Below are 26479 nucleotides of genomic sequence, written 5' to 3'. Positions count from 1 at the left end.
GGACTCTTTTCACAATATGCTTCTTTCTAAACACCTATTTGTTTGGTAGCCATATAACACATCTCGGAAGATTACAGCTTTGTTCATCTCAATTGTACTTTCCTGAGGTTGTCTTGAGATTCTAGGTGGGGGGTAGATGACTTAATGACCATCTGGGAAACTCCCTGCCCAAGGGTCTCTAATGCACCAGTTCTAGCATTTTTTTTAATTAAAAAAATTAATTGAAGTATAGTTGACACATTGTATATTAGTTTCAGGGTGTACAACACAGTATAGACAATTCTATACACTATGAAATGCTGACCACGGTAAGTGTGGCCACCATCTGTCACCATTCAAGGTTATTCCAATATTATTGACCATGTTCTCGATGCCATGCTTCTTATCCTCTCATAGTTCTGGCCTTTCTGTACCGATGCACAGAGGGACTGGTTGCAAATGCAGCCTGGCAGCCCTCCTCTCCCTCTGGTGCTGTGTGATGATAACAGAGGTTAGAACAGGGCTCCCAACTTAGTGTCACAGGGCCAGGTGTGCGTACAAAGGAGTGACGCAGGCTGGATAAAAGAACAACTTCAATCGGAGCTTCAGTATAAATATGCTTCTTAGCGCTCTTTCCTAAGAAAAAAATAGCACAGATGTGAGGATAAATGGCAGCTGATGCTCAGGGGCGTGAGGGGATGATGGTGAGCCCTGGGGACTCTGGCAAACAGAAGGGGACATGTCCCTTCTCAAAATGATCAGCGCTCAGCTCCAGCAGGTGGGTGGCCACATGGGGATGAGGTCCTGAAATGACCAGATCTGATTTTTTTCAAGAGAAGTTGGGAATCTGGGTTTTTAGGTGAAATCACCTGATTTTTTAATGGCAGCAATCAGTTTAAATTTTTTTGCAAATGCTCCACTAAATAAACAAAACATACCAGGGCCAGATTCAGTCAGGCAGTCAGTTTGAAACTTCTGTCTTGGATGATTAAAGGATCCCATGATTAAATGTTTTAGAAAATACTAGTTTTAAAAAATAAAATAGGCAGAAAAAAACCAGGCAGATTTTTGTTGTTTTTTAACTATAGAACGTAACAGGGCTGGGGCACCTCGATGGCTCAGTCGGTTATGCGTCTGCCTTCAGCTTAGGTCATGATCCTGAGGTCCTGGGATCGAGCCCAGGGGCACACCCCCTGCCCAGCTGGGAGTCTGCTTCTCCCTCTGCCCCTCCCTCCCTGTGCTCCTGCGCACACACTCTCTCTCTCTCTCTCTCAAATAAATAAATAAAATCTTTTTTTTAAAAAAGAACTTAGCAGGGCCCTTTAAATATTAGTAAGATAGATAAATACTTATAGATACTGTGTATTTGGGTCTCCAACTCAGGCTCATTGCATGGCCTAAGACAATGTCTAAAGATGGCCAAGTGTGCATTTTCAGTAGCTCATTTGGTTTCATTTTAGCCTGTGGCTTTTTCTGACCTTTCCCCTGAGTTCAGAGGCACAGTTCTCTGAGGTCTCAGAGCCCGTGCACCCATGCTGACAGCAGTGGAACTCAAGATCAGAGACAGCCTGTCCCCACTCTGGAAGAATGCTCCCATTTTTCACCCAGCTCAATTTCTAGATTCTAGAACAGTTCAGCTCTATCCAGAAGCTGCAGTTCCTCAGCTAGGTCATCTCACCTCCCACAATGAGTTTCCTCATTCTTGCTTTTAGCCCATGTTCATCATTCCATGTTAAATCGGCCTCAAAGCTCACCACCACCCACCCCTCCCAAAGTACTTCCTGACTTGCTCCCTCCTAGCCTGCCTCCCTTGCTGGTTCTGATAACCTCATAGAAAGACTAAGCCCATACTTAGGGCCCAGCAAAGCAGAAACCAAAAAGAGAAGAGAAGCACAGCTCTAATGAATGTGTCCAGAAAGCTACAACTGGAGAATCTAGAAAGTTTTTAAAATGTCAGCAGCCATGTGAACCTTCAGTGTGGTTTTATTTTGGATTACACCCAGAGAAGCCAGACCGTCATCTTTTCAGGGCTTGGGGCCTCTGCTAGCATAAATGGAATTGGTGTTTTTTTGGACTATTTTTATATGTTTGTCATCTACAGCTTTCCAGCAACCAAAAGGAATTGGTGACCACCTGCCATAAAAAAAAACTCACATCTATGACGAGGGCTGACATGTGGCATCTGTCCCTCCTCTGCAGCACCCCTGCCCTTATCTCCGGCTAGGCTTACTGCCAACACCTCTGAATAGACCTCCTGCTTCTAACACCCCTCGCAGGGCCATCCTGTGCACTGCTGCCAGAATAATCTTTCTAAAACACACAGTGATTATATTACCTTCCTGCTTTTTGGTCATTTCCACCTGCATGGCAAGCTGCCTAAGGCATAAACTACACTTCTTTATATTTCCTATGTCGTGGTGCCTCTCAGACTTTGATGGGGAACTCATTCCAAATGTAACTGCCTGCTTCTCATCTCCAAAGACTCTCATCTAGTAGGACCAGGATGAAGTTGGGAATCCACCTTATATTTCCAGGCACGTCCCCCCAGAAGGCTGTGGTGCCAGAGGTCTATAGACTACACTACAAACTGAGAAGCGTTATCTTCTAAATCTGGTAAGGACCTAATAAATGGATAAAAGTTGAGTCATTCTGAAATGAATTTGTCTGTACTTTATCTGCCCTGAAAAGATTTTCTTTCTTTTTACAAAAATTTTTATTTACTTATGAAAAAGAAAGAGGGGAGAGTACACAGGCACAAGCAGGGCGTAAGGCAGAGGGAGAGGGAGAAGCAAACTCCCTGCTGAGCAGGAAGTCCAATGCGGCTCGATCCTAGGGCTCCCGAGATCATGAGCTGAGCTGAAGGCAGATGCTTAACTGACTGAGCCACCCAGGTGCCCCCAAAAGATTTTCTTCCCCTTTCCTTCACCCCAGAATCTAGTAGAGTATTGATTAATCTCATGCTGAAGTGATTTTTAAAAATATTCAGAGAAGAAAAAAGGAGGAAGGGGCATCTCAATGGCTTCCACTGCACCCCTGGGGGGTTAGAAAGGTGGTACTGCAGAGGCAAACGGTGTTGTCAGTGATGTCTGGCCGTTAAGTCTTTCCCATCTTTGCCTGCCCCACCATTATTTGCCCCTCCACTGCACAATGCCAAAAGTAGCTATAGTTGATGGAAATATATTTTAGGCCCTAATTTCCCATCTGAATGTTCACTTTCTTTTTTTTTTTTAATTTTATTTATTTATTCACGAGAGACACACACACACAGAGGCAGAGACACAGGCAGAGGGAGAAGCAGGTTCCATGCAGGGAGCCTGACGTGGGACCCGATCCCTGGACTCCAGGATCACACCCTGGGCTGAAGGCAGGCAGTCAACTACCGAGCCACCCAGGCATTCCTGAATGTTCACTTTCTAAAAAGAGAAAAGAGAGCCAGAGCCGGAAGGAGCAGCAGAGAGCAGCAACAACATTAAAAAATAATACAGTGTGTGTTTCATTGAGCACTTACTATGTACTGAGCTTTGGTAGGCACCGTGCACATATAATCCTTAATAACCTGCAAATGGGTATTAAGTGTCCCCATTTCATAGATAAGGAAATTACCTGCCTACCTTCCATGACATCACAATGACTCAAGGAAGGGCAGTTAGGAAAAACAAAACAAAACAAAACAAAACAAAAAAAAACAGGGTATTAGGGACACCTGGGTGGCTCCGTGGTTGAGTGTCTGCCTTCGGTTCAGGTCGTGATCCTGGGGTCCTGGGATCAAGTCCCACATCGGGCTCCCCACATGGAGCCTGCTTCTCCTTCTGCCTATGTCTCTGCCTCTCTCTCTGTGTCTCTCATGAATAAATAAATAAAATATTTTAAAAAAAGAAAAAAAAATGGCATGAAACATAACCACTTATTCCAGAGTCAACCATCAGGCACGTTTGTAATGAAGCTCCAAAAGGAGAAAGAGCCTAAAGAGGGAAGAAAAGCTCAGTCTAAAGGTGCTCCCTAAAGGGGTAGGAAATGACCCTTCTGGTCCCAAGAGCTCATGGACTGACTTTTTCTGGCATAGGTATGAATATCCCAACAGGCCTTAAATGTTGGGGGCTCTATGATCTATTCATGTCATTACCAGCCAAAGATGAGTCTTTAAAGGTAACTGACACCGCCTCAGGCACTGATTCCATTTCATTGATCAATCAACGTTACAAGCTCAGAAATAAAAACAACTCCCTGGCTCAGACTACCCATCAGCAAAATTGCTGTAATCCCAGGCTTGAAATCTCTGCTCACCTTGGGGGTCCTCCTCACCTATACTCCTGAACTGCAGAACTGCAGTCCTTCTGGCCACCTGGTGAAGTTCCCTCTCTGGGATTCCCCATGCTCACCAAGTGGCTCCCAGATCCTGGCTGGCATCTCTGCCCACCCTCCTTCACTCATTCCTGCTGTCCTCCACTCCTTACAGGTTCTCCTGTCACAGGACTGACAGGCTTGGTTGCATGACAAGGGTGTCATTCCTGCCTCCAAGTGGACGTGCTGACTTCCCTGTTTTGCTTCCAAAGTCACCCCACTGAGTGCTAGGATTTGTTATAAGGTGCCCAGCCAGAGTGGCCTCTGCTCTGTGTTCTCACTCTTCTACTTCATAAATATTCCTCTCCTGAGGATCCCTGCCTAGCTGCTTTTGGGGCCCACTGTGCTCTGCTGCTTTGAGAGGCTCGCATGCACACTGATGGTCACCCTTTCCTCCTTGGATGAGTTCAGAGCTGTGCAGTTCAGGGCTGTGGGCAAGGGGAGCCCTGAAAGCTGGCAGGATTCGGGTAAATCGAGGGGGGGCGGGGGAAAGCATCTTCAAGTGAGGAGAACGTCAAAGCCAAGGTGTGGGACAAGGCGTGGGCAGCAGTGTGGACGGGAAATGCCATGGAAAACCAGCCTTAGCAAAGCAGAAGGCTCACAAACAACAGCATCAGGGGCCAGGCTTAAGAAATTTGATGTGATTTAATAAGCCGGAAACCATGTGGCTATGTGCATGGGGAAAGGTCGTGATGGGAACCGTGTTTCAGAATAAATAATCAGGCAACAGAAAAGGGGGCTCATTAGAGGGGGCTTCGAGAGGCCAGGATGTCAGCTTGGGGCTCTTGTGCTCGTTTCGTTAGCAGCTGAACCACCTGCTCCCCCGCATCTGAAGAAGATGGCCTGGACGCCCACCGCACACCCCGTGTGATGTCCGTAAGCTCGGACTCCGTCCCGGTCACGTCCCGGTCACCCTGGCCCGGTGTCGAGCTCTGCTAAATGCTCGTTCTGCTTCTTGCAGTTTTTCCTTCAGCTCTGCCTCAATGGTGACCAAAATGAAATATGTTCGATCTAGGTATGAATTTAGGTCTGATTCTGGGAAGGGGACACCGGTGAGGGTCAAGGTGGGAGGCATCTTGTGGGGTGGCACGGCCTCTCAGGATGAGTTCTGTTGCCCCAAGTTCCCACAACAGCCTGCAGCCTGGTGCCGCTGTGTGACATGCAGATTGTCCTCTGTGGGGCCGCTGCCGAAACCAGGGGCTGATGGGGACGCAGGCTCAGGATCTGTCCCCACAGAACTAATCTGGCTCATCATGGCTTTGAATTTCCTGGCCTCCTCGGCTCTGAATTTTCAGAATCAGAGCTCCTTCTTGGGTTAGGTACTGTTGTTCAGATGGTCTGTTTTAAAAGTAAGTTATCTCCTGATAACTTATCTCCGTCCTGAGATGGGTAATATTTAGCTGGAATAGCTCAGCATGGGTCAGGAGAGGGTGGAATTGTCCTACCAGAGAGTCATAAAAGAGGCCCTGGAGGTGGGACACCTGGGTGGCTCAGTAGGGCACTTGGGTGGCTCCGCAGATTAGCATCTGTCTTCAGTTCAGGTCATGATCCCGGGGTCCTGGGATCGAGTCCTACACTGGGCTCCCTGTGAGGAGCCTGCTTCTTCCTCTGCCTGTGGCTCTGCCTCTCTCTGTGTGTCTCTCATAAATAAATAAATAAATAAATAAAATCTTAAAAAAAAAAAAAGACGCCCTGCAGGTACCCTCAAGTTCAACCAATTCAACTACCTTACATGACAGGAAACTGACGCCAGAGTGAGGAGGTGACCTCATCATGGGCACAGCGCCAAACTCCTGACAGTAACAAGAGGTGAGTCAAGTTTCCCAGCTTCGAAGCCAATGATCTTTCCTGATGCATCTTTCCAGCAGGTGTTTATTGAGCACCTACCACGTGCCAAGAACGTGGTAAGAGCTGGGGATACTGTCATGGAGGGTGAATAATAGACCCCTTGGCCCTTTCACACGACCTACCTGTACACATTAGCAACATGAATGGGCTCCCTGACTGGCCACCTCCCGGTGGGGCACAGAATTGGGAAGTGTTGATGAGTGAGAAGAAAAATGGAGAGGAGTGTCTCTAATGTGGGCTACTATCTACCCATCCACCGGCCCAACCTAGGCAGTAAAACTAGCTGTGGGGGTACTTGGGGTGCTGGGCCTGGTGGTAGTACCCAGGGAACATGGTAGGAGGGTGGGGCAAGAAGGATGGGGGAAAACAGTGCAGATGGCTGGAAATAGGCTTGTGAGGGCTATGAGCGCAAACCCCCCTCTTGCATGTGAGCTGAAGCGGGTGGTGGGGCAGGTACATCAGACTTCTTAACGATACATCTTGATGCTATTTCTCTGGGGCAGGGCAAGGGGAGCACCGGAGAAGCAAATGGCATTTAGCAGCTGTTCTCCACAGTCCCTGCCTCTGGGACTCAGCAGCTGTACCCCTCCCCACTCCTGTCCCCACCCCCAGGGCTGCTCCCTCCAGGGCTCCTAGCCTCAAGCAGTCAGGCCTACTAAGTCAGAGGGGAACCACCTTTCCCAGAAACTAGAAAGCTATGCTGTGCTCTTGATTCTCTGGGAGTCATTGCCACCATTTTATTAAATTCCAGGAAAACTTAGTGGAGATCTGAGAGCTACAATGAGCTTAAAAGAAAAACTAAAGCTTTCTCATGAACTGATGATAACTAATAGGAGAAGTGTCAACCAACCTGCAAAGGGAGTCAAGGGCGGTATTATTTGAGCATGACAGAGTCATCTGCTGTTCTAAGAGCCATGCCAGAAAGCCAGGCACCCTTTGGAGACTCAATCCCAGCACCTGGGATACCATCCAGCACTAAGTAGGCCTCTCTTCCCTTGCAGCTAAGCTCTGCCCTGGGGCCAGGCAAGGGTAGCACTGGATCATATGAAGGGCCACTCATTTTTAGCTACCTTCGAGGTTTCTGAGTGCCAGGATGTCAGGGCACTGGATCCCCACACCTGTACCTCTCACAGCCACATGTTCAGTAGGATGTGGTCTGAGAGGTTCCCAAAGATGCTGCACACAGGTAACTTGAGTCTGGCCTAGTAGGGCTGTTGGAATTCTCAGTGGCATTAGAGTCACTCCTTCCCTCTACTCTCCAGAAAACCTGTCAAAAGTCAGATTATATACCATGCAAACCATTATACCCCTCTCTCTACTTTTGTGAATATTTAAACATTTCTAAAGTAAAGTAAAAAAAATGAAGGAACATTAACTGGCAGGGATATTTCATTTACACATCTGTGCCCATTAAATTGTGAATTCACATTCAACAAGTTTATTGAGCTTCTAGTATACACCAAGCACGGAGTTGGCCTTTTAGTTTCAATGCTGAAACTTTTGCCTCACAGCAGTGGATCCGATCTTTGTGGATGAGCCCTAGGCATTTTACTTTGTTCAGGAGATTCTCATATGCAGCCAGAGTGGAGAATCACTGCTCTGAGGAAAAGATGGGGAAAAGAGCACATGAGTGGGCTTGGGTCCTGACTCTCACCTTCATAGCCATGTGGTGTTGAGACCCTCACTTGCATCTTTGGCTTTCAGGTTGGACTTTCTTCCGGAAAATGGGAGGATGGAACTTGATAGTCTTTGAGGTCCTTTCCATCACTTTTCAGCCTCTTGGTTCTGAAACAAAAAATAAATTCCCTTTCAACTCCAACATTCTGTGATTGTACAAGCTATTTTATGGCAAGAGGAACAACTAGAGACTTTCTGGGAGTCCTTGAAATCAATACTGCTTAGTCTGTCATCCTGTCCTCTATATGTACTCCTTTTACTCATCGGCTCTCCATCAATCTCGGAGTTAATCAAACTTAACAGAAGACAGTGGCAACAGCAAGGCCTGCTCCCGGCTGTAAAAGATGCATTAGTCCCAGTAATGGCCCATCTTCCCCAGACCACTTCCTCCATCTAGATGTTTATGGGATTGTGAATCAAGGGTTACCCAGGCAGGCAGAAAGGTGAGGGCCTGGTAGATGACAAGTATGATGAGAAGGGACCAGGCATCTCTATGAAATCCCAGCTCTGGCAAGTAACTCAATGTGTTCTGAGTCCCAACCCAGGAGAGACCCCCCGCCCCCAGTCCAGGCACCCAGAAACTGCAGGAGAGAAATGGCCTTATCCATTTACTTCTGCCCAGGTCATGGTGTCACATAAGAGGGACACATGCCCCACACTTCACTGGCTAGTAATAATGCAGGAAGGGTTTTGAGTTCACCCTTTTGGCCAAAATGGAAGATTATTTAGAGAAGAAATACTGTCAAATATATATTCTAAGAAACAAATTTCCTTTCTCATGATAGCTCTATTCCTGAAAATGCTGTGTTCAAGATGAATGTATGGAAATAGAACAGTTCTTTCTTCTTTAATTGAAGTGACACTTACCAATTCTGATTTTGATTTCTCTGTATCTTAGTCTACTAGTTAGTAATACAGAAACCAACATTCAAATTCAAGGAAGCAAATCCTTTTGTAAAGGATTAGGTTAAATTATTTGAGGACAAATCATGTCTTTTTTTTTTTTTTTTTAAAGATTTTTAATTTATTTATTCATGAGAGAGAGAGAGAGAGAGAGAGAGGCAGAGACACAGGCAGAGGGAGAAGCAGGCTCCATGCACCGGGAGCCTGACGTGGGATTCGATCCCGGGTCTCCAGGATCGCGCCCTGGGCCAAAGGCAGGCGCTAAACCGCTGCGCCACCCAGGGATCCCAAATCATGTCTTTTTTAATTTTAAAATATTTTTGGTAGAAGGCTTTACAAGTCTTTATGATTCCTTAAAGATTCAACTTTCAATTTATGCAAGGTCAGTTTCCAGTGGGCACCCACAAGTCACTGTTCCCATTACTACATCGGGAAGATGGGAATATAGTAAGTATGTATGTGAGTGGCAAGTCTGTGTTAAAAGGGTACTATATGCTCACCTACCTAAGGGAAGACCAATAGGTAATGCTTAAAACCCAAAGCTGAAGAAGGAACGGTGTATTTTGTTATTTAGAAATATGAAAGTTGATAGCAAATAAATCTAATAATAAGTTTAAAAGGGTGGCCTCTGCCAAGAAATACCATAAACCAAGTAAAGGGATCAATGACAAAATGAGAAAAAGTATTTCCAATTTAAATGTCAGATAAGGGTTCATTACCAAAGGATGTAAAGTTTCCAACGGAGAAAACAAAAAGACCAATAATCACAGAAAAATTCATTAGAGATATCAGTAATCATTAGAAAAAGAAATAAGAATGGTTCTTGACAGGGGCACTTGGTGGATCGGTTGAGCAGCTGACTTTTGATTTCAGCTCATGTCATGATCTCAGCATCATGAGATTGAGTCTTGCTCCAGGCCTCTGTGCTTAACAGGGAGTCTGCTTCTCTTCCTCTTCCTCCGCCCTTCCCCTTACTTGTGCATGGTCTCTCTCACTCTCTCTCTCAAATAAAATAAATACATCTTAAAAAAAAGAACAGCTTTTGACCTTATGGTGCTTAACGTCACTCATAATAAAAGACACAAATTAAAACTATACTGAGATACTATTTTTATCTTATCAGATTGGCAAAAATCCAAAATTTAAGAACACACTCTTGGCAAGACTATAAAGAAACAGGTACCCTCATACATTCCTAGTGGGAATGCAAGTTGGGCCAACTTGCATTTGGCCCAATCCCTGGAGAGAGAATTTGGCAATATATAGTAAAACTGTTAATGTTTAACCCAGCAATCTCATTTCTAGAAGCCTACCACAGAGATACACTGGCAAAATATAGAAAGAAATATATACAAGGCAATTTTTTGAAGCACTATATGTAATAGCAAGACTGGATACAGTCAAAGTCCCCATCAAAAGGGATTGGATGAATAAAGTATGGTAGGTCCACAAATTGGAGTGACAAGCAACTGCAAAAAGGAAAGAGGAACAACTATGTTCTCCTATGAAGTACTAGTCTCTCTACTTTTATATGGCTAAAAAAATTTAATAAAAAACTTTTAAAATAGAAGAAAATGATTACTTTTAGGGAGTTAAACAATAGAGCAATTTTGGAAGGATTGCTTTTTTCATAACAATCACTATAGAATCATTTGACTTTTTATACTATGTACATGTAAAAATAAGTATATTTAAAAATTAAAAGTGAAGAGGACTGCCATGAATATAATACTTAATGGTAAAACTTAAGAAGCAATCTCATTAAAGGCAGAAATATCAATGATGCCTGCGCTTCAACTTTCTACTGGAATCTTAGCCATTACAATAAGACAAGAAAAAAGAAATGGACTAGGAATAAAAGACAAAGAATGACTGTTGTTTGCAGACAATATTAAATGCACAGATAATCCAAAATAATTTACTAATAATTTTTTGTAGCAAAATTGCTAAACATAAGAGCAAGACACAAAAATAAATATTGTTTCCATATGCTGGGAACTAACCAGAAAATGTGATAAAACAAAATTTTGTATATAGTGGCAACAGAAACTATTAGGTATAGATAAAGAACTCTAACAAAAGATGAGATATTTATGAGGAAAATCATAAAACATGATAGAAGAACATAAAAATAGATCTGATTAAAATCATAAGTGTGAATTCTCCCCAAGTTATTCTCTAAACTGAATGCTTCCAACCAAAAGCTTAACAGATTTTTTTGTGAAAACAGACAAACTGATATCAATTCACAATTTCATTTATTTATTTATTTATTTATTTATAAGATTTTATTTATTTATTCATGAGAGACAGAGAGAGACAGAGAGAGGCACAGAGACACTGGCAGAGAGAGAAGCAGGCTCCATGCAGGGAGCCCGATGTGGGACTCGATCCCGGGTCTGCAGGATCATGCCCTGGGCCAAAGGTGGTGCTAAATTGCTGAGCCACCCGGCTGTCCTCAATTCATAATTTTAAATTTGTGAAAAACAGTTTGAAAATAAGAAAGAGAGTCAGACTTAGTTTTACCATATTAAGTTTTACCATATATGAGTTTACCATATACAAAGCTTTAGTGCCTAAAATAGTGAAATATTAGAGCAGGGATAGAAAATAGGGATCCCTGGGTGGCGCAGTGGTTTGGCGCCTGCCTTTGGCCCAGGGCGCGATCCTGGAGACCCGGGATCGAATCCCACATCAGGCTCCCGGTGCATGGAGCCTGCTTCTCCCTCTGCCTGTGTCTCTGCCTCTCTCTCTCCCTCTGTGACTATCATAAATAAATAAATAATTTAAAAAAAAAAGAAAATAAAACAATGCAACAGAACAGAGATCCCAGAGACAGGCTCATATATATTTTGAACTTGATATGTTTATTATACAGATGACAGTTGAGAAATGATGTACTTACTCAATAAATGAAGAAATTGGTTTGCCACGTGGGAAAAAAAATGAAGTTAGATTCTTACCTGACACATATACAAAAATAAGTTCTGGATGGATTAAAGACCTAAATATGATATTAGAAAAAAAAAAACAGAGGGAATATCTCTGTTCTTGAGATAGGGAACACAAGACAAAAAAGTACAAATGATAAATGAAAGTATTGATGACATAAAATTTTAAATTTTTTCTGTCACAAATGACCCCATAAACAAAGTTAAAAGATGGGGGTATCCCTGGGTGGCTCAGTGGTTTGGTGTCTGCCTTCACCCCAGGGCAGGATCCTGGAGTCCTGGGATTGAGTCCCACATCAGGCTTCCTGCATGGAGCCTGCTTCTCCTCTGTCTGTGCCTCTGCCTCTCTCTCTCTGTGTCTCTCATGAATAAATAAATCTTAAAAAACAAAAAACAAAAACAAAGTTAAAAGATAAGTGGCCAATAGAGGAAAATATCTGTGACATATCAGAATACATAAAAGTTCATATCAGAATGTGTAGAGAAGTCCTACAAATCAGTAGGAAAAACAACCTAATAAAAAATTGTGCAGAGGATGTGAAACAATTCACAGAAGAGGAAACCCAAACCACAGATAAATATATGGAAAGATATCCCCAATAGTTAGGCATCGGAGAAATAATAAATAAAAGCAAAATGAGATGCTATATCACACTAATCAAATTGATGAAAATGAAAAGTCTGACTGTGAGGATGTCGGGAAAGTTCAGGGCAGCCAGTGGGAGAATAAATCAATACAACACACTTAGAGATAAAAGTTAGGACATGGTCCTACCTAATTGAAAATTCATACATTGTATGACCCAAGAATACCAATACCCAGCCTGTACTTCCAGATGTACACCCAAGGAAATTTTCACACATGAACAGAGGGAGGCCTACGTGGAATATTCATTGTAGCATTTAAAAAATAGCAGAAGAAAAAAAAGAGAGCTGGAAATAAATTCAATGAGAAAAGTAGGGTTGGGGATAATTAAATGTGTTAATAGTCACACGGTTGAATACCACACAGTAATTAAACTGAATGAACTAGATCTATGTACCCTCATGGAAAGATCAAGTAGAATTTTAAAAATAAGTTCTAGAGAGCCATCTCTAGTATGATATCATTTATGTAATATATAATATTTTTAAAACCTATAAATATATATAATTTTAATGAATATATCAAGAAATAAATGGGAATCAGAAAATAGAGACCAGCTAGACAGCCCTTTATAGAAATTTTGCTGTGAAGGGGAGGAGATTGCTGAAGTTGGAGGTAGAGATGTAGTGTCTGAGGAAGGTTATGACATTTTTTTTTAAATAGATAATGCTAGAGTTTGTTTGCCTGCAGACAGGAATGAACCAGTAGAGAGACAAAATTGTCAGTGATAGAGAGCAAAATCCTCAAGAAGGTGGAGCGCAGGAGGACGCTACCGTATTTTGGGGAAGAGATGGTGTTTGAACCACGGCACTGGGATGCAGTGGCCATGAATTTGCAGGTGTTTAGGAGGCAACCCCTCTTCCAGGGCGATGGTAATTGCTGGGTGGGTGGGTGACAATGTAAAGGGGCATCTGGTTTGATTAAAGGAAGAGACAAGAGGACCTCTGAGCAATGATAGGTCTTGTGCTTTCTGAGGGTGGCGGACCCTATTGTCACTCCTAATCAACTTCTAATCTACTCCAATAATCCACCTTGTGGATTTATCTGTCCCCTGGAGCACCAGCGTCTCTCACATACCGGGCGTTGGTCAAGTCTGCTCCTGGAAACGCTCCTTGCGAGGGTCCAGCCCTGCCTCTCCAGCATCCTGGTTCCGTGATCTTCTAGAGCAAGTCATGCCACTTCTCTGGGCCTGTATCCTGCCTCCCCCGTGGTTAACTGCTGGGTTGAGACTTCTAGGGACACACACAGCGACATTCCTCCGGTGGGCCCCTCCCACCCAGGGCCCCGGGCTCTCAGCTCCAGTCCCTGCTATCTCACCACCCCTCCCTCTCCACGCGGGCTCGCGTTTTCTTCCTGCTTCAGGGCTCCACGTCTCCCACCAGCGGCTGCTGTCAAAGGGGGCACCCACTCGCCCACCTGGCCAGCCCTGCAGAGTCTGGACCCTTCTGGAGCTAACAGGGAGCCTGGGGCAGGGCACACGCCAACAGTGCGGCCAGCCTCAGGGGCCCCGCGTCGGGGACTGACCCCCCTACTCCCTGCGTGAGCACCTGTCTCGGGAGATAGGCCGTGGGCTCCGGGGCGGGGGAGGTCCTGTGTCTGCGAGTCGGGGTCTGGCACGCCCTGGCGAGCGTCTCCTGTTTCCCAGCTGGCGGTCCCGCTGCCCTCCTCCCTGCCCACGCCCCCACCCCCAGCCTCTGGCCCTCCTGCGGGCTGAGCCCCGGGAGCCTCACTCCGCCCCCCTCTGCACGAGCCAACCCGCGCGCCCAGGGGCTGCTGGGCACCTGCTGCGAGCCCATAAAACCCGCTCCGCTCCGGTGGCTGCGCTCGGGGGGGCCCCCTGGCCGCAGCTCCCCGCCCCGCGGGCTTCCTGGGGCTTCCAGCCCAGCAGCCGATGCCAAAGGCCCCAACCTCGCCTCCAGGCAGGCTTAGGGACATCGGTTTCGGCTTCCAGAAAAGTTGGGAGAAAGTGAATTTGGAATGGATTGGGAAGTAGTAGCAGCTCCCCAGGCTCCTTTCCCTTCCAGAAGCTTCATCCTGCACAGCCTCATCCATTCTTCTTTTCCTGACACCTTGTTTCCATCCCTGAGCCCTCTTTCTCTTCGCTCCTAGGTCTTACCTCCACACTGTGTGATCAGCGTCTTCTCCTTCCTTATCTTTCTCTCTCTGATCCTGTTAACCATTTCTACCTATTTTCACCTTCTCCCTGTCATTGTCTTCTTTCTCCCCTCCTAAAACCTTGAAGCCTCCCACTCCAATTCACCCATCAAAGCCCTCCACTCTCCCCCCCACCCCCAACACTATCCATCCCTCTCTCTACCTCCTCCTCTTCCCTCCCAGCAAAGTCAACCATGACTTCTGGGCCTACCTGGGCTGCCAGCTCCACTCCCGGGGGCGCCTTCTCTGCCCCCAATGCCACCACACCCTGGCTGGGCCGGGATGAGGAGCTGGCCAAGGTGGAGATCGGAGTCCTGGCCACCGTCCTGGTGCTGGCGACAGGGGGCAATCTGACTGTGCTGCTGACCCTGGGACAGCCAAGCCGCAAGCGCTCCCGCGTGCACCTGTTTGTTCTGCACCTAGCCCTCACTGACCTGGGCGTGGCACTATTCCAGGTGCTGCCCCAGCTGCTGTGGGACGTCACCTACCGCTTCCAGGGCCCTGACCTCCTCTGCCGGGCTGTCAAGTATCTCCAGGTGCTCAGCATGTTTGCCTCCACCTACATGCTGCTGGCCATGACGCTGGACCGCTACCTGGCTGTTTGTCACCCTCTGCGCAGCCTCCAGCAACCCAGTCAGTCCACCTACCCGTTCATCGCCGCTCCCTGGTTGCTGGCTGCCGTCCTCAGCCTGCCTCAAGTCTTCATCTTTTCTTTGCGGGAAGTGATCGAGGGCACCGGGGTGCTGGACTGCTGGGCAGACTTCCGCTTCCCTTGGGGGCCTCGGGTCTACATCACCTGGACCACCCTGGCCATCTTTATCCTGCCCGTGGCCATGCTCACAGCCTGCTACAGCCTCATCTACCATGAGATCTGTAAGAACCTAAAAGTCAAGACGCAGGCTCGGAAGGTGGAAGGAAGAGGCTGGAGGGCCTGGGACAGGACCTTGCCTTCTGGCCCAGCCGCAGCCACTCGGGGGCTGCCGTGCCGAGTCAGCAGCATCAGCACCATCTCCAGGGCCAAGATCCAAACTGTGAAAATGACTTTTGTCATTGTGTTGGCCTACATCGCCTGCTGGGCACCCTTCTTCAGCGTCCAGATGTGGTCCGTGTGGGACAAGAACGCTCCTGATGAAGGCGAGTGTGTGTTTGTGGGGGAGTGGGGGCAGAAAAGAGCAAGGAGAGGAGAAGAGCAGGCTTAGGATAGGGTTCTTCAGCTTCCCAGGGCTGGGCAGGGAGCAGATGAGTGAAGGAATTAGGAAAGGTGGTGCCTATCCCCCGTGAAAAGCGGTAGCTATAAGTCCCGGGCAGCCCGCAGATGCCATGTATCTTTTATGTAAGATTTCCATATTTTAAATTTTGGGCACCTAATTTAAATGCTCAAAAATAATTTAAATAAATAAATATAAACGCTTGAAATTGTTACATGGCCTTAATGAAATACGACTGTTGACAGATTCGGCCAACCAATTAACTGCCAGTTGCATAGATGAGCATTAGAATCATGGAATGACTGAATTGAAAAGAATTTTCAAATTGTCCAGGATGACAATTCGTGACCACAGCTGAGAGCTGTGTCTCTCAGCCCTCTACCTTCCTGAGCCTGGGCATGACTTTGAACTCCTTCTCAACAGCTACTTCCAACTGATTAGCTTGTTGGCACATGACAGCTCTGAAATTTTGAGTTCAGCCCTTTCATTTTGCTAATGTAGAAGAAAGGCTCAGAGGGGAAATGTGACTTGCCCGGGGCCACACAGCTAGGGAGTGGCGAAGTGAAAAGTAAAACCTAGGCCTGCTATCTCGTCTTTTTCCCTTACCCCCTACTCTGTTCAGAATTCTGGCTCTGAATGTCCTGAGAAGCCGGGTCTTCCTCCTATGTGAAAAACAAAATGGGATCCTGGGATCTTCCATGAACACCATGCTCCAGGTGGCACTTGGGAGGTCTTGCTATTGTCATTTTTCTGCGGTGAGGTAGAAGGAAGCCTCCTAAGTTTTAGACACTGCCAGATGGTCTAGCCACCTGGGGACGGTGTGTACTCAGGAAGGTAGGGCTGAGTCTGGGCAGCCTAAATGTCGAAGAGTAGTGTTCAAAGACACCCTTTTCTGCTCCCAAGTAGAGTGGGACATGGGGACAAGTGCAAGTCAATTCATCTGAGTGTTTGGGAATAGGGGTGACTGTGTGCCCTACAGTGCTTGTCATGCACATAGCCCAGGATGTACAATGGGTGCCGCATGTAACTACCCTAGGGAGGCCCTATCCATAGATTCTCCTGGAAGCTTCCTGACAGTTTGCTGACCAGCAGATCCAGACTACCAATTCCTACCAGCTTCTAGGGAGTAGTTCCCCCTTCCCTTATGCTTTTGTTTCTAATCTCATTTTGTTTATCCTAGGACACACTCAAGCCAAATACTTTGCTTTTCTGGAGAGAGTAGGGCCAGACTCTTCATGAATTGAGCACAACTCTGCAAGAGAAGTGTGAAAACAATACCAAACTATTACAGTCCTGTTTTATCCTCCTTTTTTGGAACATCCCTCTGGACAAGAGGCTATTTGCAAATTACCCTTTAAGCAATAAACGTATTGATTCTAACCAACTATAGGGACCTCCCTGTTCTAGTCAAGCACAGAACAGAAAGGAGGAGGGTTTCCTAGTGCCAAGCAGCACATCCAGTCCTTGGTACTTAGTGGTAGCCTTCTCCTGCTTTACGTGTGAGTAACCTGAGACTCTGAGAGGTGAAATAACTGGGCCATCTCCAAAGTGCCACCACGAGTAAGACATGGAGTCAGGATTCGAATCCCCACGGTCCAAACATTAGCTGTGACATGGCTTTACTTTCAATAATCCAGCTTAGCCAGTGGCAGGGGGGAGGAGGGGTGAGTAGTCATTTGATCCTTCATTGAGAAACCCACAAGAGGATGGAGACCTGGCCACCAGGCCAGTGCAGGCTTCCCTGCAGGCCTGCTGTGTCACTATCATCACAAGGCTGCCCCTCAGTACATACCTGTGCCTCACCTGCTCACCTGCATAGAGTGATTTTCCACTTACCAATGGCCTCTCTGAGCAAGGAGAGCAGGAATGAAGTGTTACCTTACAGACAATGTGCTCTCCCAGAAAACTGGAAGCCCTTTGAGGGCCTTCTAGTTGAGCTGAGAGCCATTATTTTAAAATACTTACTCTCCAGTACACTCAGTTCCTCTCCATAGTATGCTGGCCTCCTAGCCTCTCGTCCCTGAGTCTCTGGTTGGCCTGCCTGTCTCCTTGCCCTTGCTCCTGCTGCCCTCCCCACAACTGTCAGCTGAGTTCCTGCAGGGTACAGTATGGGTCTGCCCTCAAGGGCTGAGAGGTGGAGCCTCTGCAGACCCTGCTCCTCCGGCCACATTTCCAGCCCTTGCGCTGGGCCTGGCTCAGAGGGAGTCAAATCAAACAGATGTTTCCCAAGCAAAGGCACTTGCAGATCCCCTCAGTCCCCGGCCTAATCTGGGCATTGAATATGTGTCGATGGAGTGGTTAGGGTGAACACCATCCCCTTCACCAAAGTAACTTCTCACATCTTCCACAGCTCCCCGGTATTCTGTGAACTGGGGAGCAGACCAGAATGCAGGGAAAATGAAGGAGGCTCTGTTTGCTGTTGAGGCTGGTCCTTCCTGCATCTCTAGGTGCTCCCACCACACCCCCACTTCTATGCCCTCATAGGTCAGTCCAGGCCGAGATGACTTTAGCTTCTCACCACTGTGATTCATGTCTTCTCTCAAATGTTCTGACCCTGTGTCTTCCCTTTGCTTGGTCTCACAGCCCGGCTATGGAAGAGAGATGCCCAAGGAACCAGAGTGTCTGCAGATTTCACAGGGCTGGGGGCACCTGGGTGGCTCAGTGGTTGAGCGTCTGTCTTTGGCTCAGGTCATGATCGCAGGGTCCTGGGATCGAGCCCCACATCGGGCTCTCCTCGGGGAGCCTGCTTCTCCCTCTGCCTGTGTCTCTCATGAGTAGATAAATAAAATCTTAAAAAAAAAAAAAAGATTTCACAGAGCTTTACAGAGCAGGCATTGGAGCTCTGCCTTAGAGTTTGTTGGTTGAAACTGCACAAGGGTTTGGGATTGCTGCCTTAGAGTCCGTAGACCTGGCTTCCAGTCTATGCCATAACCCCTAAGATTCACTAGAGCTTTGACATTGTTCTCAGTTATTTCTATAAGCTCTGCTGAAGAACAAGTTACCTCAGTGTGCAGCCTGTGCCATGGCTGGAATGTGGTGCATCTAGCGGGTACTCAGGGTCCAGCCTGGAAGTTTCCTCCTGGTATGTAGAGCTTTATATAGTCTTCAGAAAGAATATTGTGTCTGGAAGACATCTTTTCAGTCTGCATCCTCACGTTTTGACTGCCCAAGAGAGAAATTAGTTTTTCCCTGTAGGATGGTGCTTCCCTGGGTATAATCTCTGTGGACGTGGAACAAGTATTTGTCTGGAATAAGATGCTTGGGTGCTCTGTACCTAGAAGCTGCCCATCCACTGCTGTTGGAGATGATGCAATGGCACCTGCAGGACAGTCAGGCTTGTTGCCCACCCAGCCCCCACCAGAGCCCTGGCACTGTCAGGTCTCATATGCTCACTGCCTGATGAGTGGGACTGTCCCTAGGGCCAAGGAGGACAGGATGCACCCATCTGTTTGACATAAATGAGAATGGGAATCAAAGGGGTCTGAACTTGGTCTAGAATCACAGTTATGTTCCCTGCATGATTTACAGAAGTTGTATCATTCTATTTTTTTAAAGATTTAATTTATTTATTCATGAGAGACAGAGAGAGAGAGAGGCAGAGACACAGGCAGAGGGAGAAGCAGGCTCCATGCAGGGAGCCTGACGTGGGACTCGATCCCAGGTCTCCAGGACCACACCCTGGGCTGAGGCAGCGCTAAACCACTGAGCCACCTGGGAAGCCCGAAGCTGTCATTCTAGATCTCCATCCATTAGAGGTCTAAGTTTTGGAACAAAGATACTACCTCCTATTCAGGCCGGTCTCTCCCAGACTATGTTCACACCTCCAAAGTCAACTTGGAGTAAACCTTAGCTCCTAACCTTATTCTGAAGTTACAAGCAAGACCCAGAGATGAAGGACTCTGGAGCCAGAGAGGCAGCTCCAAGTCCCTGCTATGCCCTTTCTCATGGTAGAACTCAAGGGAGTCCTTCCCCGCCTTCGGATCTCTGACCTCTGTCTCCCCACTCTGCGCAGTGGGGTCTTGGACTCTCTCCCAGGTGCCATCCAGCTCTGTAATTCCAAGACTTTTCGTGCTTCTTCTTCTGCAGATTCAACCAATGTGGCTTTCACCATCTCCATGCTCTTGGGCAACCTCAGCAGCTGTTGCAACCCTTGGATCTATATGGGCTTCAACAGCCACCTGCGCCCGCGCCCGCTGCGCCGCCTGCCCTGCTGCTGGGGGCCCCAGGCGCGCCCCCAGCTCTCCAGCCACAGCCCCTCGAGCCGCCGCACCACGCTGCTGACCCGCTCTAGCGGCCAGCCCCCCCTCACCCTCAGCCCCAGCCTCAGTGGGGGCCCCGGGCCTGAAGGCTCACCCAAAGACTCAGCGCAGGTGGACGCAGAGGCCTCCACAGAGACCGTCGCCTTTTAGGGAACATTCGCCAGAGCAGGGTGCGCCCATGGGACTAGCAGAGGATCTCTGCTCATCTCAGCACTGGGTGTAAATGCTGGGGGGGCTGGGGTTGGAGTTCGGGGGAGACCACTTTGAGGCCAGAATGGCTGCCCTGCCCTTGATGTTACAGGTGCCTCTGGTGTGCCGGCGGACCCTCGTGTGCTCGCAGTCTCACACCCTGGAAATCGGGGAGAGTCAAGCCTCTGTTTCCCTGATCCCGCACATTTACAGTGTACCTGGAACTCACCCATGTGGTGGATGTGGTGCCCCAGATCTCAGGCAGGCCTAGGACGGCCTTGACTAGGGGTTCACAGAGGACCGGGACTCAGGCCGGTCTCCCGCCTTGACTCTTTGTCCCATCCTATCCCGACTAGCACACCCAGCCAGCCGGGAGAGGGGAGGAGTGAAAACCTGTGAGAAGGATCCTATTTCTCTATCTCCATCCTGGATTTGTCTGTTTGTTTTGTAGCGGGAGGCTTCTTTAATGAAGGAAACCAAAGAGGGGTGGGTGAACAGGTACCTCGGCTTTGCCTGCTGTGCCCACCTGTCTACTGAAGGGAGATGCAGGATTTGGCACAGCACCTGCAGCTAGTAAAAATTCCACAAATGCTCGTGTTCCTTCTCCCCGTATCATCCACCTTTACAGGACAGGTAATAGGGCAAAGTAGACTCATCGGTGTGACCCACTGGAAGGGAGTATGCGAAGGAGGGAGGAAAGAAGAAGATGAAAATGATCACAGTAAGATTAAGAGTGGGCGAAGCCTCTGAGGCAGCACTCGTTGGTGGCTCTCCTTCCTTCTCTAAGGGAATTTGCACTTCGCCCTCCTCGGGGCTGGCCCAGAGGAAACAACCTTACAGAAAATGTGGCTGAATCATGGCTCTGGATTTCCTTGAGGTTTTTCAGGGCTTCCCTATGAGCCATGCATGCTGTGATGAAGTCAAGAGCCCAGGATCTGAGACACGACTCTGACCTCGGGAAGGTCCCCTCCCTTCTCTGGGCCTCTGTCTTCTCACTTATTAGGACAGAGATGATCCAAAAGATCTTTCCCAGCTTTACCCTGTCGTGAGTTTGCAAGACTGGGGCCTGGGGTTACAGCAGAGCCTTTTCTAACCAGCAAGCTCTAGAAGAATTGTTGGATTCTCATGGCAATGACATTTATACCCTTTGACTCAATTCTGGTGGCTGTGAATCCTGCAATGGCCAGACTGTCTACTTTTGCCCTCAACTCAGTGCTACTGAAGTGGGAGAGGCAGCAGAGCAGATAGACTCTGGGACGTTGCCCTGCTCCTCCTCATTATCTCCAGTGGGACTTAAATCTCGGGGTGGCTTCCCCACCCGAATTCTGGTTCTAAACTAAGAGATGGTCTTGGCAGTGGAAAGGGCATCAGCTGGAAAGTCAGGAGAACCGGGTCTTGGTTCTGCCACCATGATAACCGACATGGGGAGGATGTCGACTGATCCTTCATCTCTGTTATGAGGTCAAATAGGACTGTGGACGTAAAAGTGGTTGGTGGACTCAGGAGCTGTCTACCAGTGGAAAGGCCGCCAGGCTAACAAACAGCTCCTGAGAGCAGCTCCAGGGAACAGGTTCTCTGCCCTTCACTCTGAGGGAAGCTGTAGGAAATGACTGCAACTTTGAGCTTTAAGAGGTCACTCAGCTCTGAGAAGCCTTCTTCGGCTTCCTTAAAAGAAAAGAACCTAAGCTGAGTTATGAGAGAGCAAAGCATCCCAAGCCTTCAGTGCTAAGGAACCAGGGAGTGGGACACAGACCCTAATGGGACCCAGGTTCAGGGCAGACGTGAGGGCCCACAGCCTCTCTTCACTACGTTCTGTTGCCTACATCAGTCCCTGACATCCAACTGCTCCTTCCCTGTGCATCTGTCCTGGTGGAGCTGGGCTCAGGGGCCTCCCCTGTCAGCATGAGCTGCTGAAGGTCCTCCTGCCCTGTGTACATAAGCCAGGCCCCTGCCTTTCTCACCACGGATCCCATCCCTCGTGCCCTAGTCAGTGCCGAGTAAACCATGGCTCATCGTGATGACCAGGAGGGAGAAGGGACATCAGCTTTGCATTCCAAAGCCCTGGGTTTGAGTCCTGCTCTCACAGGATCTTGGGCAAGTCCTCTAATCTCTCTGCTCAATGATTTCCTTTTGTGCTCAGTAGAAACAATAATGTCTACTTTGTTGCGGGTGGGGGTTGCTATAAGACCTTGGACTATAGGACAGTCTACCATGGCCTGGCTCCAGATTGCATCTGGTGAGTAAGCTCCTGTGGGAAGCATGAGGAGGGTCTCTGTTTTCATTTCTGACAGCTAACCCTAGGAGGAGTGGAACCAGGCTGTCCCCGGGCTGGGCACTTTTGTGAAATGTTTGTGCCATCCTGTGGACTCTATGAAATACTTCAATCCCTTAGAACCCCCGTGGGAGTAGGGGGTAGGGGTGGGCAGGACAGAGGATGGCAGGAGGCGAATTGGTTGACTATGGAGATTTCTCAGAAGGGTTTTTTATGTCGTTTGGTATATAGGCCAGTATGTTTCCAGATGTCTGTGTCTGTGTTTTGTATGTAAATAGGTCTTTTTATTTATCAAGGAGCTCGAGACTCAGCCCAGGCTGCAGTGGCTCACTCCTAGGTGAGGAATCCAGAGATGGGGTTGAAAGTGACCAATAAAACTCCATAACCAGGAAATGTCTGGCCATGTTTGTTTCCTAGGGGCAGTGACAACAGGATGTTCAAGCTGAAATAAGATTTGTTCCCCTTGCTTAGGGTAGTGATGTGGAAGAGAGTTTGAGGGATGGGGAGGGACCTTCACCCACTTAAGAGCAAAACAGGAGCGTCCTGGCATTTGCCCTGGGGCCACACGGTGGCAGTCTGGAGCTGAAAGTGAGTGAAGCTGAGCTGACCCCCAGGGCAGGCTGGGGAAGCCGGCAGCCTCTCACTCTAGTATCTGCTACCTTTCCCTACAGTTCTGGAGTCTTGGCTCCTTGTTTGACCCAGTTCTCCAGAGATAACCTGAACACATGCTTCTCTCTCTCATGGAGGATATATTTGTCAAGAAAGGGCAAAGAACAAAGGCAAGGTGAGGGACCAAATGTAGAAATTGTTGCCTGAAAAGATGAGTGTTTGAGAGAGCTCAAAAACACAGAGGAGCTGGAGTTATTATAATGTGTTCAATTTAGATACTGGGGCATGGGGAAGGAGGCCTTTTTTTTTTTTTTTAAAGATTTTATTTATTCATGAAAGACAGAGAGAGAGAGAGGGAGAGAGGGACAGAGGCAGAGACACAGATAGAGGGAGAAGCAGGCCCCATGCAGGGAGCCCGACGTGGGACTCGATCCTGGGTCTCCAGAATCCCACCCTGGGCTGAAGGTGGCACTAAACCACTGGGCCACCAGGGCTGCCCGGAAGGAGGCCTTTTGAGAGTCCGCTGGCCCCAGAAATGTGTCCTGATCTCGGGAGCAAAAAACCCACTGATGGCGGACGTAAAACACCTCCTCACCCCAGTAGGTCCCGAAGGCCCGTAATACCACACGGAGTTCTACTGCAGTAATAGTGGGCATTTGGATGCTTGCTCCTTTAGATTACGACTCCGTTGAAGACTAGTCACATTTATTCTGGTCCACTATCTAGTCCCAGTACATTAATGATGTGTAATCAACCATCTACATGTTGCTAGTAGCAAATCAGCTTCTCTGTATCTTGTAAGAGAAAGTTTTAAAAAAGATTTTACTTATTTGTTTATTTGTTTATTTGAGACAGAGAGATGTGAGAATGAGTAGGTGTGGGGAATGGGGAAGGGCAGAGGGAGAAGCAGACTCCCCGCCAAGCAGGGACCCAGACATGGGGCTCAATCCTAGGACCCTGGGATCATGACCTGAGCAGAAGACAGATGCTTAACTGACTGAGCCACCCAGGTGCCCCTGTAAGATAAATTGGAAGAGATCTTTATCCAGTGCACACTCATGGAGGAATCCAGAGTGGGGCACTCGGTCATTCCCTGGATGTTCCGATGGCATACGACATGGAAGAAAGTGACTTCGTTTTGCTGAACACTGAGTTCCTCGAAAGGTGATTGCTCATACAAGCAACCATCGGTACAGATTTACACAGCTGACCTTCTAAGTTCACGGAGATATTACATACAAAAGGACATTTTATTTCTAGCAACATGGTTAGCAATGAATTTGAGGATCACTTCAAACTGTTAGCTGGCCTCAGTCATCAGCTTATTGGCCCAAACTCCTTAGGACATAAGATGAACTTGCCTCTTCCCTTATCGGGGCATCGGAGAAGTCCTCTGCGTCACCGACGGTCAGCCCAGTCTCTATTACTCACTGGGTAGAGTCACGTGTTCAACTGCATGCAGAGACGGTGTTCTCTAAGAATGCCATCCCCAGATATTGTTAACCTCCATGACGTATTCATTTGTTACAAATGTCATACTTTTGAAGCCAATCACAGCAGAGTTCATTACAGACCTTGATTAGATGGTCAGTAGCATTCAGACCCCTGTGCTCCCCGACATCACTCCCCACTCCGAGGGGCCCAGTCACAGATAGTTCTCCTGTAGTTCTGTACAGGTCAGTCCCTGGAGCATTTATGGAGAGCCTGCATCAGGTGGGCCTGCTCCCTTTCCCTCTGCCTTTTCTCCTATCAATCAATTTTTTAGCCATCTTTCTAAACTGAGGTCAGAAATCACCCTTCTCTGGGATGTTTAGTCTGATGACATCTGATCTTAACACTCCATACCCATTCTGCCCAAACACTTCTAGGGTTTGTTTTCATTGCTCTGTGTTAGTTCCTTTTTGTCACAGGTTTGGTACATGCTCTTGCCTGTCCCCGCAACTGGGTCTGAAGTGCCTTGACCTCACCCACCCAGATGTTCAAGTGTTCTTTAAATGTATGCTTCTCCAAATCCCAGGGCCTTTCCAGAATCCTGCAGGAAGCAGGCACTCCATCCACGCTACCTTAGCTGTCCCCTCTCTTGGTGTTGGACCTGTCTCAGAGGTGTCCCTGCCCAGACTCAGTGTGTATGGTGACTCATCTGAACCTCTTCAACATACCTGTAAATTCCTCTTTTTTTTTCCCTTTTTAAAAGAGATCAATAAGAAGCAGTTTCATTTCTAGATACAAAGGCAGTGTTTTGGTGGTGACATTGTTGGTGTTTATTCCTCATTCTGCCTCCCTAATCAATAAAAATCTCTTTTTCTCTATTAAGAAAAGCTTCCTAAGAAGATGTCTTAGTCCATTCCAGCTACCATAACAAAATGCCATGAACTAGGTGACTTGTAAACAACACAAATTTATTTCTTTCAATTTTGAACGCTAGAAGTCCAAAATCAGGGTAGCAGCACGGTTGGTGAGGACCCTCTTCTGGGTTTCAACCAGAAACCCAGACTTTACATGGGTTATATTCTCAAAAAGCAAAAGGGGCTAAGGAGCTCTGCAGGGTCTTTTTTATGAAAGCACTAATCCCATACATGAGGACACCACCCTCCCCATCTAATCACACCCGGAGGCCCCATCCTTAATACCATCACCTTGGGGTTAGGATTTCAACATTTAAATTCTAAGGGGCACAAATATTCAAATTATAGCAGGAAAGTAACAACAGTGGTAGGCAAAAGGTGGAGGGACACGTAGACTGGCAAAACTGCGCAGGCCCAGACACTGAAGCCAGAACCATTTCTTCAGATCATCTTGGGAAGAGGAACCTGGGAAGATGAAAGCTGCCCCCTGTGCAGCTTTTCTAGCCCCTGTACCAGGGCTAGAAAGGTCAATTATGGCCAGCAGGTAGAGCACGGGTAACAAATCCTCTCTAAGACCTGAGTGCTTGAATTTAGCCAGGCATGTTCCTAGGTCATCCATTTCTTGAGATGGTTTTTTAGCTATTGTGAGCAAATTTTTTTTTCATTTCATGTCTTAATTGGCTGTTGGAAAAATATATTGTATATTTATCTAGTTTTTACTTACTGCATGTTATCAATTAAAACATTTTAAGTTAATTGTCTGAGATCTTGTAGGGCGAGGGTATCTACAAACGATGACAAATTTTATCCTCCTTTATAATAGCCCTCATTTTAGTCAACTGTCTTATTCCACCAATTAGAACTTTTATGGCAATGTTCGATGAAGGAAATGACAGGCTTGTGGACACTTCTTTCAGGATTCAATAAAACTGCACCTGTGACCTTACTGATAAGTATCATGCAATCAGCTGATTGAGATAAGCTGCTCTTTTTTTTTTTTTAAGGATTTAATTTATTTATTTGACAGAGAGAGATAGCACAAGCAGGGGGAGCAGCAGGCAGAGAGACAGAGGGAGAAACAGGCTCCCGCTGAGCAAG

At 47.4% G+C, this 26479-nt stretch overlaps 1 protein-coding gene and 2 long non-coding RNA genes across 5 annotated transcripts; 2 read left to right on the top strand and 1 right to left on the bottom strand.

The window, feature by feature from the left end:
• Positions 1–14262, bottom strand: LOC111094613. 3 transcript variants are annotated; one of them, XR_005385604.1, is made up of 4 exons: positions 14127–14262; positions 13423–13577; positions 7823–7953; positions 1–615 (listed from the first exon to the last, which is right to left on the bottom strand). It is a non-coding gene; the product is annotated as an uncharacterized LOC111094613 (long non-coding RNA). The 3 variants fall into 3 exon arrangements; XR_005385603.1 differs by lacking the exon at positions 14127–14262 and adding an exon at positions 13893–14015; XR_005385602.1 differs by lacking the exon at positions 14127–14262 and having other exon boundaries at positions 13423–14015.
• LOC119868029 lies at positions 2111–7989 on the top strand. Its single transcript, XR_005385605.1, has 4 exons — positions 2111–2592; positions 5124–5335; positions 6060–6129; positions 7873–7989. It is a non-coding gene; the product is annotated as an uncharacterized LOC119868029 (long non-coding RNA).
• On the top strand, positions 14146–26245 carry AVPR1B (arginine vasopressin receptor 1B). The gene is made up of 2 exons (XM_038586063.1): positions 14146–15633; positions 19794–26245. Exons 1-2 carry the CDS (start codon positions 14694–14696, stop codon positions 20114–20116), a joined length of 1263 nt encoding a protein of 420 aa, XP_038441991.1. The 5' UTR covers positions 14146–14693; the 3' UTR covers positions 20117–26245.
• Positions 26246–26479: the final 234 nt, after the last annotated feature.

The sequence above is a fragment of the Canis lupus genome, chromosome 38 (genome assembly GCF_011100685.1).
Source record: "Canis lupus familiaris isolate Mischka breed German Shepherd chromosome 38, alternate assembly UU_Cfam_GSD_1.0, whole genome shotgun sequence".
Classification (NCBI taxonomy): domain Eukaryota; kingdom Metazoa; phylum Chordata; class Mammalia; order Carnivora; family Canidae; genus Canis; species Canis lupus.
The sequence above is the reverse complement of the archived record's forward strand: the minus strand, read 5'-3'. Positions and strand labels throughout refer to the sequence as shown.